Source organism: Tubulanus polymorphus, chromosome 3, assembly GCF_964204645.1.
Source record: "Tubulanus polymorphus chromosome 3, tnTubPoly1.2, whole genome shotgun sequence".
Lineage (NCBI taxonomy): Eukaryota > Metazoa > Nemertea > Palaeonemertea > Tubulaniformes > Tubulanidae > Tubulanus > Tubulanus polymorphus.
Genome location: NC_134027.1, coordinates 19131238 through 19146195, shown reverse-complemented (window position 1 = coordinate 19146195; position 14958 = coordinate 19131238). Strand labels below are relative to the sequence as shown.

Here is a 14958-nt window from a genome sequence, read left to right as displayed (position 1 = left end):
ACTGAGTGCTGCTAGCTTGATCTAAACTCCTGCTTCTAGCTAGCTTCTGCACGTAACATTGGTCAATCACTTGGGACTGAAACGCGAAAATGATATTGAGGCCTACATTTGTTCCTTTTGGAGTTTTTTTGGACTTATACATTAGCAAAATCCATATTCAAAAATCAACTTAACGATTTGCGACGGTTCCACGTGAAGTGATTACAACGGGAGGTAAAATACTTGTAGCACCACCGTGGAGGTAATGGTTTGGCGTTATAGCCGTGAAATCATGAGGATCACTGCTGTTATAAGTCAAAGGACGGCTATTTATGACTGCCTCGACTTCTACCAAGGCTGTGCGCAATACTGATTCCTGTACGATCTGCCCCCCAAGTATTAACTTCAGGGCTTGCTTAGTGGTGCTCACCAATCTCTCCCAAGTACCACCGAAATGTGGGGCGTTAGGCGGGGGAAAATGCCAGCGGACCTCCTTCTGCAGAAGAAAATTATGTATTTGAGCTTGATTCCACCTACAGATACTGTCACGAAGCTCCTCCACCTCTATGAAATTAGAACCGTTATCACTGTGCAATTGTTTAGGAGGACCTGAACGACCAATGAAATGCCTGAGGAATAGAATAAAATCATCCGTCTTGAGAGAATCGGCCAAATCCAAATGAATGGCCCTAGTTGTGAGACAAGTGAACAAACATCCCCAACATTTGATCCTACTACAGCCGAGCTTCACACACATGGGGCCAAAATAATCTACACCTGTTGAAGCAAAGGCTGACAATATCGATAACTCGAGATGGTAAATCAGCCATCAACGGAATGGAATTAGGACAAGCGAATCTGCGAACGCAACACAAGGCCTTACAGGACCGGCAAACTGAGAGAGCCATGACGCGAGCCTTTATATGCTCAGGACCGCATTGTGCCAAATACTTGTGTATACTGGAAAGAATCAATCTAGTAACATGATAACCATAAGGCAAAAGAATCTGATGCTTAGTTTCGAACAGAATCTCTGCTTTAGGCAGACGACCACCTACGCTGATGAACTAACCATCAAAGAATGGCGTTAATGGCTGCAGAGAACTCTCCCTTGAAAGAGGCGATATCACTAGTGAACATTTGCGACTGCGCAAATCTCACAAGGTAGTCTTCGGCAACTCTTATCTCGGACGGCAGCAAATGTATACACGACGCACCTACAGGTATCCCAATACGGCGACCAGCCAATTTCCTAACAGCACGTAAAATCCAAGTGACGTGACGCTTCAACTCATACCAACCAGAGAACCTCTCCACATCAACAATTTCACCAAGATCCAAATGAGATAATGACTTAGGGTGACCTGTAGAAATGTGAACACACGTTTGAACATTTACGTGTTTACGAATATTCTCATCATCCTCGAAACAGAACCTGATATGATACTTTGATCTGGCCAACGACCGTCCCCATCTAAAAACATTGGACCGTTACCCCAGAACCGAGAACTGATAAGATCGCGAATGGAAAGTCCACGAGTACAAACATCTGCAGGATATATCTCCGATGGGACGTATTTCCACTGAACAGGGGACGAACAACTGTGAATCTCGACAAACGATTAGAGACAAACGTTTTAAACCTAGTATCGGAATTGTTGATGTATCTCAGCACAGTCTGACCAGAAAAGACACAATCCGCTGTCAAACTGGACAACTCATTTTTAAAAAGTTTATATAATCGAGTGGACAAAACTGCTCCCTCTAATACCAACTTAGGGATAGTAACGACTTGCTTAATTGGCGCAACATGAGACTTAGCAGCAATGAACGAATAGCCTACTTCATCATTGACACTAAATCGCAATTAACATACAGAAGCATAACCACGCTCAGAGGCGTCCGAAAACAAATGAAACTCCACAAATGATGGATTTGGAAGGAGACCAGGGTGATGCCTAGGAATTTGAAAACCTGACAAACCAACTCAGACAGCCAATTATTCCATCTATCCAACAATTCGCCGGATAACTGATCATCCCAATCCAGATTACACTTCCAAATCGCCTGAAGAAACCCTTGGCTATGAAGGTAAAAGGGGCAAGAAACCCAAACGGATCACAGATGGAAGAGACTACACTCAACACACAGCACTTCGTGGGGGTCCCTCCCTTTTGACGGGTCTAAAAACAAAACAAAACTCTGACTCTACACTCCACTTAATACCTAATGCCCTTTCAACAGGAAGTTCATCCAGAAACATATCTAACTTTGGATTTGTGCGCTCAGACTCATCAATCTGCGAAAGAATCTTCCTATCATTTGACAGCCATGAAATCCGCCTCTATCCAAATCCGAGTTACCTCATCAACCAAAGACAAAGCAATTCCAGCGTCCACTAATGATTTGAGAAAATCATCGACATAGAAATCATCTAAGACAGTTTGCATACATAATGAACTAAAATCATCAATATTGTCGTAAGCACAATGCTTAAAAGCGTAATTTGCACAGCAAGGACTATCTTTGGCTCCAAAAATATGCACAACCATTTTGTAAACATCCGGAGGTCTATCATTATTTAAATCATCCTGCCAGACAAACCTAAGACTATTGGAATCAGACTCAGGTACCCGAACCTGATGAAACATACATAGCTTTGATGTCCGAAACTATAGCAACCTCGTTAAACCTAAATGGCTGCAACACTCCAAATAGAGAATTAAGAAGATCTGTACCGTTCATCAACTGACTATTTAAAGAAATACCATTGCAAGTAGCAGCTGCATCAAACAAGACACGGGGCTTAGGCTAATGTGGATTTATCACACAGTGGTGAGGAAGGTACCAAGTTTTAGGACCTACTGCAGCGATCTCCAGAGGAGTTAACTTACGAGCAAAACCCTTACTAATATATCCGTTTATTACATCGCAATAACCAACCCTTAACCCAGGATTAGAATTCAACTTACACTTAAGGGTTTTGAACCTGCACTCGGCAATATGCCTATTATCAGGCATAGTTTCCTCAGGATCACGCCACAACATGCCCACTTCATACTGACCATCTACAAGTTTACGAGAAGAATCCAAAATTTTTCTAGACAATCTATCTTCGACGGAATCGCCCAACTTAGGATCATGTAAACCAGATGATTCGAACTTCCAAAATCTCTCTACCTGCGCATGAAGATCACTCCTCAGTGACGACAGTATTTAGCAATGAAATTAACAAACGAAGGATCATTCATGACAGAACAAACACCAACCTTCAACCAACAAGGGCTGAGAATCATCATCACTGGTTCAACTGGATATGGGCTTAGGAACGTTTGCACCAATCAAAAGTCTTACCATGGAAGGGTTAACCTCGGACAACGAAATGCCTTTTATGTGAGGGTAATCAAGATCAGCGATTTGAGCGGGACAATTCAACCCTCCACTGTGAGTCCATGCCTTTACCTCTATGGGACTCGAATTCGGATTGTAACCACGAACATTGAATGACACGAACTGCAATGTTTCTTTTTATCAGAACCCAATGTTTTAATTTTTAGCTTACAACGCTTACCTTTTAGCCCAAGATCCCGGGCTAATTCGCAATCAATCAAACTCGCAGAATCCAACATCGCATAAGATTCTATGATTCGGCCTTTATTACCGTGTATCACAACTGGGAGCAATTGAAAATTTACTTTCATATTGATCTCGCTTGAATATGTGTTACTATTTACGGGAGAAATATCATTTTCACCACTTTGTCTATGTGTAATTAACGACTGGGGTTTCGACTGTTCAGACTTGGAAGACCAACTACGATGGAGGGTGGAATGATGCTTCTTTCCACATGACGGCTCTTTGCATGTTGCTTGCGACAGATAACTTACAAGACGGTGACCTGGATAAAGACAATCAATACATAGATTAGCACTCTTGACAAAATTGAAGCGATCCATAACACTCTTTTCTAAATAACATTTGCACCTAGATAAGTGATGAGGCGATTGGTGACAAAATGAACAAGATTTAGTACCAGACTTAAGGTCTGTCTCTTTTCTAGACACTACAGTATTCATACTACTTGTCGACAGTCCAGAGTTACTACTACGCTTCTTGCAAGGAATGGCAAACGGACCGAAGTCAGAGTCTACACAATCTCGTAACCAGTTCATCATATCCATTAATGTGGGTTGATGTATACGTCTTACATAATCATTCTACTTACTACGTTTTTCCATGGGTATTCTACAAGACGCACGTTGAACAACTTCACCACTTCCCAATTCATACCAATGACCAAGACGATTCAAAGTAGTTACACAATCCCTTACAGAGATATAGAACTCTCGCAAGGCAAGTGAGTCATAAGAAGGGATTTGACTCCCATTGACATTAGCGTCAATTTACGCCCGTGCTATATGAATTCTATGGCCGAACGCAAACTTAAGCTCCTTGACACATTGAGCGTAATTAACTGAACTAAAACTAAGGCCCTCAATTAATCTCTTAGCTTCGCCCTTAACATGGGATTGTAACAGATCTAACCGCCTCACTGATTCCTGGGCAAGAATGGAACTGCTCTATGAATCTTGGCCACATAGGCCTAATTGGTGAACCATCAAATACGTGAACCTCAATTTTTGGCAAGTCTCTATCAACAATAAGCTTTGACATGCTGAATTCTAAACTTACTTTGGGTGCCAGTGGCAGGATCGTCTCTACTCCTAACTGCAACTCATCAATCCAGGGGTTGAATACTATCGACTGCTGCGGTTGATCATGTGTATCCATACTGGCTCCCATAGACTGCTGTGGTTGAGGACTCATCCTCCCTCTGCAGGGACTCGAACCTGATGGCATCGCTACACTCAGCCACGGCACGAACCCCTGCATCAGTAGACCGGGTGCGCAGTTACATGTGCAGCTTTCCGAACGAAAACTGGCTGCACCAATCAGATTGCTCGTTGTATAATCGTTGAGGCAAATTTCAAGGATGAACTATAAATGGGAAAACCCGGGCTAAAATAAAACGGGATTTCTGATTGGCTAAAAATCACATCATCTGAACTGCGCATGTATCTGTGCACATGGTCGATTATGGCAGGGTTTCGGGCCGTGGCAATCTCGATGCCATCAGGTTCGAATCCCTGCCGGTGGAGGATGTTGAGGACTAGGCGAATCCGGATGACTAGCCGAATCCGGATCCCCTGCATTCGCATTCAGCGGCGACGACGGTGATCTACTTACAAAAATTTTCTCTAACAACTCCACGGCGTCAGTAACTCTCTGCTGATAATCATCGAGCCAAGCTTCTTCGACTTCCGCATCGACGTCCAACCCTGCGGCCAGCTAATACTGCGAATGGGCTGACTGCAAAGTTTCAAACTGCGATAAGATTCTACTTCGCAGAATAGGTGCGGCTACAGCAGATGAGTCAGCAACTTTAGCTAGATTCCGAGTCAACCAGCCAGCATAACTGGAACTTGATTTTTTTTAGACTTTCTACCGACGACATGTTATTGGCGGTAAATTTCAACTCTTTGTCCGAGGACGAATCCAAAAACCATCAACGGAATACCAGACAATTTTTACTGGTTTATTAGAATATAATCATTAACTGCAATACAAATTACAAAACGTTAAGGTTTACAGAATATTGTTGTTATTTTCAAAAATCAATTAAATTGGACGGAAACAGAGGAAAACCAACCAACTAACAATTTATTCCACTTCTTCATATAACAAAACACTGCAGTGACCAAAACACTACGCAGTCACAAACCTAACTGAACAGAAATGCACGTACATAATGTTAAACCCGGAAAAACTCAAACCGCGAAATCAGAATCACAGCAGCGAAAAGAAACATATAACAATCCAAAAGCTCTGAAGCAACCAATAAACCCAAAGGTCCGAAACGGTAGAACGGTAGATCGTAGAATGACTTTTGAAATTTGATGACTGCTTAGCCGAAGGAGGTCGAAATTTCAATGTCACAATAGTGGCTTTTATGCTATTCAATTTCATAGTAATTTGTTAACTGATAACAAGGTTGGTTTTTGTACAAAATTTCGTCTTGCCTCAGGAAACCTGCCCAGACATAGGCTATCTTGCTCACAAAATGCAGTGTATCAGAACTCGTCTTCTGTGTCATACACTTGTGAGCTTTTTTTACGGCGCAAGATGTTTTCGTGATGATGTAATCAATATGGGATGTCTGAGCATGCACAGATAGCTCAACATGACAATCACATCTCTGAACTATTGATGCCCAATATATCATTCTCAAATATGATTATCACATTCTTAGAAAATCCAAAAAGATTTGAATCCATTATTATATTTAAGCACAAATGGCTGCTGTGTATAATTTTCAAAGCAAGAAAATTGACCTCAGCCGCGTATTTTCTGTAGTGTAAACGCAGATTCAGTGCTTAGCTAGCCCTTGATTTACATCCGCGTAGTACAATACACTCAACACTAATTACACTCCCCTCTATCGGCACACCTGGTGACTACTATACTTGGCTTACTAAGTGCCGAATTGCCGACTCGTGTGAATGTGATGACTGTGTAAGCACCGTATTATGGTTAATTTGGCACCAGCGAAGTACGGTACTTCATAAGCGCCGAATCTAGTGTGAACGCGGCTTTAGTTACATTGATTTTATTATCAATTAATGAAAACTCCTCCAATGAGGTAAAGACAATGCAACAGAGGATTCTGCGATGATCTGCAAGGTTTGCTTGTGGTTACTGCGCTTCAATTTCTTCCACATTTCAATTAGGGCCTGAGATGAATCAACTTTTCTCATTAATAAATCAATTTTCTGTTCGAGTCTCTCTAATGATTCTCAAATTCTGCACCATCAAAACACAAGTCAATTTTAAGAATTTTTAACTTGTTGAGGATATGTTCGTATAGGTTTTTATTTTCTAATTTGCAGCTCTGTGTATATTGTTAACACATCTATTGATCAAAACGAAATTCCAGTACCTTCCTGAAAGCATAGCTATTATATTATTAGGTAAGAAATAAGATTTCGGCTACCCATTTCATATCGGTAAAAATAGTTTTTTTACATAAATTTGTTTTGTTTTTCTTATTAGGTGCTTTCATTGGTCTGATATTACGACTTCTAACTAAGTTTGATCTTGGAAATTGGACGGTAATGAAATTCTCATTTTATGTCCATTTGTTGGGTTGTTTTTGGGAAGTCTTCAATTTTGTTTTGATGGATTATTTTGATATTTGGTTTATATATGCAACCTATCTGCGATCTATCTGCAGCCCAAATGTAGGTCATCGTCACAAGAAAAATAGGGTTTATCAGACACTAGATGGTCAAAACCTTTGCCCCTACAAAGCCTAGATTCAAAGACTTAGCTTCTAAATACAACATGCAGTTTGCCTTTGTTTTTAAACGTATCACAGGAGTTTTTGGATAAGTTATGCAATCATCGGCCATCTTAGTCATGTCAGTAATTGTTCTTAGATGGACAAGGTTTTTTGCGTAAGAATATCAATGGGTTTTAACTAGTAATTGGTGTCTTTGTATATCGACCAGGAGGTTGGATCAGGTTGGATGAATTCTGGAATTAGTTTCATAGTTCTCGTTAAAAGAGAGTAGAAGTAGTTCATTTCTAAAGTTCAAATGCTGAGTCAAATTATTAACAACTATGGACCTATTGGCTCAAGGGGTCAGTTGCACAGTGAAGGCTTGATTTTAGAGTAATCATGGCTCTCATAGTGGATATGATTACTAAAAACTCTTCTTATGGTTACTTTTTTGATTTTTTTATTATAAGAAAACTTATTGTTTTGTTTCTATTGATTTGTTATGCAATTTTTTTTCCAGAAAGAGGAAGCATTTTCCCCTACAATATTCTTCATTGTACTTCTGCCTCCAATTATATTTGAGTCTGGATATAATCTACATAAGGTAAGGCTATGAAACTGTAAATATGAATGCAGTAATGTGATTTCATTTCTCTGCAATATTGTCAGCTTTAACATGGACAGATCAGGCTCAGGCTAATCGTTCACAGTTCTCACAGATGCCAAATGGGTCCCTGTCTGGTTCACACAGGCAAGATATTGCCCAACCAAAAACATTGGACAATGTGCCAAATTTTAGCACAGGTCGAAATATTCCAAGTGAATGCTACATAACTATCGCCTTTTCTTACCACACCATCGTTTTGATAACAATTTACAGACATGAGGTTTTACTGAATAAACCGGGATTTCTGACTTCCTGGAGGAAAATTTCATTCTTCAATATAAATCGTGTAGAATCGCCCAATAAATTGGGAGTGACGGGGTGAACCACTCGGTATCATCGCAGTCATATCAGAAGATATGTATTGCAAAATCAAAATACACTTGCAGTGTAGAATTGTTTAGCGGAAGCGGTAATGATCATAGATGTGAGACTCCAATTTTTTTGACGGAATTCCGTTATTTTTTCATCTTCCTGGTAAAAAGAAATGCAGTGAAATTGTGTCTGAGAGCACTAAAAATTTGAAAAATTTCTCAATTTTTTCGGATATCAACTATTTTCCTTTTTTTTCCTTTGGCCACTTACATCTCTGAATAATGAAGTAACAATAAAGTTATGAATTGAATTAGAAGTGCAATGCGATATTCTATTGGGTCAGGTCTATCTGCTGCAAGGCGCATTACCACTTCTTGTTCCTGAATTTATTTTAGCTTGTTAGAAATATGGAATTTCGTCCAATCCTCTCCTGGTTGGGATTAAAACCTGTTGGCATCGAGACTCGCCACGGTATGAAGCCCTGCTACACTAGACATTATTAGCCAATCAGAAATCCTGTTTTATTTTAGCCTAGGTTTTCCCATTTATAGTTCTTCCATGAAATTTATCTCAGTGATTATACAGTGAGCAATCTGAGTGAGCAATCTGATCGGTGCCTCAAGTTTAATGTGGCAAGGGTTCGTGTCATGGCTGAGTGTAGCAATGCCATCAGGTTCAAATCCCTTCCCCAGGGAGGATGCCTATCTTCGATAAAAGGTCTAGGGACAAAGATAATTCTGTCCTTTTGTTATAATAATGGGACCACAGTTAAAGGAAAATGCACATTGGATGAATGCTGAGGTTCAGCTGAAACTTGGAACACGGAAGAAGTGATGCAAATAAATGAGTAGCAAAACTGCTGCTAAGTGGAGAGACGTTTATTCAATTCTCACTCTGAAAAAACCAATGGAGTTATCAAAGAAAAGAGCCAAAGCATTTACAAGATTTTACAACTCTTTTCTATGAAGTACGTTAGTTGTGTAGTTTGTTGGTGATGACAATTGAATAGCCAACTCATTAAAAAGAATGAAATGAAACTTTCTCTGAAGTACATTTGTAGTGTACATGAGTATTCCCGTCAAAAACGTTCCCTGTACTGACACGATTGCCAAGTTGCTTTAGCTCAGTGGCACCTGCAATAAACAACTTTTAGAGTAGGCTCAGCCATCAGCTGCGCCACCTACACTGACCATCTTTATGGCGTGTGGAAGATGCAATATTTGTCATCTTTGACTGTGATTATATAGATGCATGTTGCCATCTAGCGTTGCGGCCGAGAGGCTTCCACAAAAACCTTGTGGTCCTCTTGTTGTTACGTATTCATTGTCATCTAAAGAATACCGAATCTTTGAAATACTGCCTGTCTGTGCTACTGTGTTGCATCATGATTGCACTGTGTAAATTAAATTAAAACAGAAAATGCAGCAACAACTCAAAAATTGCATCAAATTCATGAAAAGCAAATTCTAAAAGGCTAGCCATCGTGTCCCTTGGGGCTCTTGTTTTTTAGTTGCAGCATTACCTTTCTTGCGAGCTCCCACTCTTCTAATGAATAACTCGAGGAATTTAATGATTGCACATTTAGTTTTAGGCCTAAATGAAAAGCGTTTTTTAATGTATTTAATAATAGGTCGGTCAAATAATGATTAGTTACAAATGATTTCTCAATTATTCAAAAGGGCCTAAATGCATTGAAATCATGATTTTGTCAACAACTTGTTAAAACTTTGAATTTTTTATTACTGGTATTTGATGATAATCTTCTCAATTTCATGGAACTGAAATTATGATTCATGTTCAATCATTTTGCCCCTTCGCATTATTGAAAGATACAATTGGTACAACATAGATTCGGTAGTATACATATGCTTCAGTCGAGTTTTGGGTTTCAAAGCTGTGATACACTTGGCGAATGGTGAAATTTCCGAAAATCCAAGCTTGCAACTAAAATCACCGATATCAAGCATATCAGAATTCGCTTTGCATATCAGCTCCAGCAACTAAATGGCCCCACAATCAACTTATGTGATTGAATATGATATTTTAATCATGTGATCAAACCAAATGGTAGCACCTAGACATGGGATAACAAAATACCAGGCATCCCGGTTAAAAAACTATTGTTAAAAAACTATTCCCAATCTAAAAAGAATTCGATTTCACAAAAGTGATCATTTATTTGTGTATTATATTAATTAATACAACTATAACTAATTATACTATAATAAATGATGATCACTGATCATCCTGGCAAAATTGTTAGCTATTTTTAGATGACAAAAATCGGCGCGGTTTGAGATGTAATCACCTAGTGTGTCCCCCAACATAACTGTCCGAGTCAAACATATTTCTGGACGAACGATTGAGCGAAGCAATTACTGAGTCTGGACAGACTATTATCATAGCAATATATGTAATGAAACATATATAACCATGAGGCGACCATAAATTATCTCTTCTATTGGCAATAATTATCATTTGGTCAGTCATTATTGCGAATCTTGGGAAAAGTCCTCATTGGGGATATCAATTATGCATGTTTGTCCGAATTAAGATACACCCTGGAGACAAATGTTTTTGTCGCAAATAATGTTAGATAGAATAGAACGATAACCACACTCAAACGTGGTGAACGGATAATAAGATAAAATCCCACTATTTACAGATTAAAAGAATTTAAAAACCAGAATTTATTCATTCAATCAAAAATATATAAAAGACACGACGTTTTGATCTCACCCTAGAGATCATCGTCAGGTGTGAGATTAAGATTAAAAACGGGGGTATATATACAGAGGAGGACAGGTTAATTGAGTAAATTGGTGAGTGAGTTAATAATTAGTGTTTGGCAAGGCATGAAGTAATATACTTAGAAAGAAGGGAATTATGCTTGGAACCAGTGTTCCAAACGTGATTGGCTATGCCACTAGCCGGTTTTTGATTTATTATATCCTTTTTGTGTTCCGAAATTCGAGTTTTTAAATCACGACTAGTTTCTCCAAAGTAAATTTTATCACAGCCAAAACAAGGAATTTTGTAAACTCCGCAGTCCAAAGGTTTAGATTGATTGTTTTTAACCAAAGTCTTACTAATTTTGTTTTCATACGTGAAAATGATTTGTTTATCCAATAAAGGGAGAGAGTGACGAAACTTTTCCAAAACAGGTACATACGGAACTACAATGAACTCTAAAATGTGTTTTTTATTTTCTGGAGGTTTAGAATTGAAGAAAGTACGTTTAGCCTTAGAAATAGCGATTTTCAAAATGTGATCAGGGTAAGCCAATTTTCTAAGAGAGTTGGATATATGTTCAAATTCAGCCTAACTGCGGAGTTTACAAAATTCAAGTTTGGAAATATTTGGGAATTTGAAAAATTTTTCCTCAAATCAGGGAATTAGTTGGGAAATTCATTACATTTCACATATTGCATTTGCCTAGGGTATCTTTCTTCAGCGATTCACCAGTCACCACTAAAATGTTGACTGTAGCATGACGATATGTGTTTATTTCCAATTGGTAAAATTGAAAAATCACCCATGAAATACTTTGGAAAAACCAAGGAACTTTGAATTCATTTAACTATGGGAACCATGTATCAAAAACAAAGGTGACACAGTCAGTGAGTACACTAAAAAAATATTCCGCGAAAAAGGGAAAATCACCAGCAGCTGGAGTTATCCCGTCGTATTTCCGATTTCTGCGGAATTAGATGTTTCTTGAAAAAACGTTAAAAACCGTTGGTTTAGATGATTTATAAGGGAAATTGACAGGACTTTTCAATCGTTGGTAATGACGTTCAGTTGACGATTTATTACGGTATATTCACGATAAAAATTGTTTTTCCCGCAAATACCCGGTAACAGTCCGATCTTTGAATTCCACTAGATCCAAATGCCACCATAGCCCAAAAGTTAAAATAAGAAAATGTTAAAATATATCTTAAAATCCGAATTTTCGGTTCTAAGAGGTAAACCAAAAATTCGAATTTAAAAATAAATTTCAACATTTTCATATTTTAACTTTTCGGTTTTCTGATTGTGGCACTTGGATCTATTATTCATTCACAACACAGTGTGAATCTCTACCTCGTCAATGAATTCCAATATTCTTCCTAAAGAGATTTGAACCTCTGATGACAAGTAAATAAGACATGAATGAAGAAGTCCCACGATATAGTTCTATACGATAAAATGCGTTAAAATGAAACCACAACATTTTGGCTGTCGACTTACCCCCATCATCAGACTTCTTTATTCATCTAGTTGCCACGGATAACTGTTTTATTTGGATTACAGGGATTACTTGTCAGCAGGTTCAGTTAAGCTACCTAAAAAAAGGAATCTAAAAGAATAACATCTATATACTAAGGGAGAAACAATTTATTTTCTTAGTTAAAACTTAAAAGATCAGAACAATCAAAAATACAATAAATCAATCCTTGTACCAGTTGAAATGGATTGGTTGCCTTGACCATCAACATCTTGAATTCTTAGCCACAGGTTTTCGACGAAGTCATTTCCGGTAGGTAATTGCTTTAATATCGATGCCAGAAGTTGCTACCCTGAATCCATAGTTGTGAGATTGAGTTAATTAGGGTTTTCTGTTTCTTCACAGAAAACCCTATTGAAATTCGCGTGATTATTATTATTTTTTTTTCCCTTTTCCACACAGTTTTTGTTAAAAGTGTAAAGGCTTCCTTACCTTACCGCTGTCGCCGATACAATCCGCATGATATCCTTCAGCTCACTTCAATCTCCAGATACTGCATGGGAATGTTGATAAATCCACGTTATAAAGGCACTGTCGAGCCGTAAACATCGGAAATTTGGCTCCGTTCAATTAGTAGCCATGTTGTGTTTTCTTTCAGAAATTTCTCTCTTCTTTATGAGGAAGAGCTATCGAAAAATTCCCTCTCTTCTCCACAATCAATTTCAAAGTCAATTTTATGAATTTATTGCTCAGCGGGTCCGAGTCCAAGAGTTTACGAGTCCGGCGTTCGCGTGTCTGATAGGTTTACGGGAATTTGTTTGTTACCTCTTTAATATTTTTGATTTCTTGTTATTCCGGTTATTTCATTTAAGTATATTGCTGATCAGTTCATGTAACCAAAAGCGTCAATAAACAGATTTTGAATTGATCAAGTTTAAATCAAGGTCGTTGAGTCGCTGAGGGCTATTAGAATTACGTTCGTCTCAGAGAGAAAACAAACGACAGAAAAGTATCAGGTGATTATCGATATCCTACTACGGTACACACAGTTGACAAACAGTGTTAGGCCTGTGCCGGTTGGTGCGTACTGGGAATAAATATACTGGTTGGTCAGTTGGTTCGGTTGTGAAGTGTGGAAGCTAAGAAAGCCTACCGCCACCGGTATTTATTTGTTTATAGGCCTATCATATAGTAGCCAATACCATTTTTTAAGTACGAAGTTGTTACGCGTACGTGACTGTACGGTGATATCCATAGGTTAACCGTACGTGAGTTCCCTAAAAACGCGGTACGTGAGTTCCTATAATCTGCAACAAGCATGCGTGAAAGAATAGAGTTTGGGTTAGGTGAGGCTAGGCTATTTGTAAATCAAATTTCATCCACCCTGCAGTTACGTTCTGTGGCACCGTGGTGGGTAAATCACTGGACTACAACTGGATTTTTTTTCGTTTGGTTTCGAATCCCAATATTGCAAGGCTGAGCGTCAACTCGCATACTCACATACGGCTAACCTGTAGAAATCACCGACCAGTCACGTTCAGGTAACAACAGCATTTTAAGTATTAAGTGAGTACGACAAGCCTACCATGCCTATGTACTACAAACAGAACTTTTTCCCTCTCTTCGGCCCTACAGTGATGTTACTATAACTGGTGCAATTATAACATGGATAGGATTTGGTCAGGACTAGCCTAAAGTCTAATTCAGTCTTTGTACTAATTCACTCGATAGGCCTATTTTTAAAACAATACAGTGAAGTATTCACACGCAGAAAGGCTAATTGATTTGAGCCATGTGATTAAATTTGGCCAGGCTTTCTCTGACCTACTGACATTAATAGTCAAACCAAAACGTTCATGTGGTCACGGCTTGTATACCAGAAATCATTGTAGGCCTGTACATTTTGCTGTTCGTAGGTTTGGTATACCGATTTCTCCATACTTGACTGATAAGTGCTACTGTACGCATTATGCAATTGTTCCAATGGGAATAGGGCCTATTTATTGGGCTTATTATTTCCTGCTTTAGAATACTGAAAGAAGCCCAACGTTCATTCAAATATCCAACATCGGTGAAAGTTTGATTACTGTATACATGTACTGTAGGTTTTCATGTATGAATATTTTGCAGTTCAAATGGGTATGATGCTGATTCCATGTCAAACGCATGAAGTTAGATGGTCAAGGACAGTCAACACCAAGATATCTCTCTTCGACCGATGTTGCACCATAGAAGATCTGATTCTTTCAACTCAAGGAAAGTGATTCAACATGATCGACATAACACTGGAATAGGTTTGCAGTAACTAACGGTTCATTTCATTTAGTCCTATGTCCTTTTTAGCCAATTTGGATTTGATTGTAATTGAAACTCTGGAACTGTTAACAAAAGACAAGTTGAAAAAACAGAAGTTATGCTTGATTCTCATGTTCAAATTTAATTCAAATTTAA

The 14958-nt window shown here is 38.7% G+C and overlaps 1 protein-coding gene across 1 annotated transcript in view; it reads left to right on the top strand.

Annotated features, from left to right (window-relative positions):
* The window catches only part of LOC141901690 (sodium/hydrogen exchanger 8-like), a 48452-nt gene that overhangs the window by 3516 nt on the left and 29978 nt on the right, over nt 1-14958 (top strand). The window contains exons 3-5 of the mRNA XM_074789105.1: nt 6927-7007; nt 7090-7148; nt 7839-7922. Coding sequence (XP_074645206.1) covers nt 6927-7007; nt 7090-7148; nt 7839-7922 — 224 coding nt within the window. The remainder of the gene's footprint in view (nt 1-6926; nt 7008-7089; nt 7149-7838; nt 7923-14958) is intronic.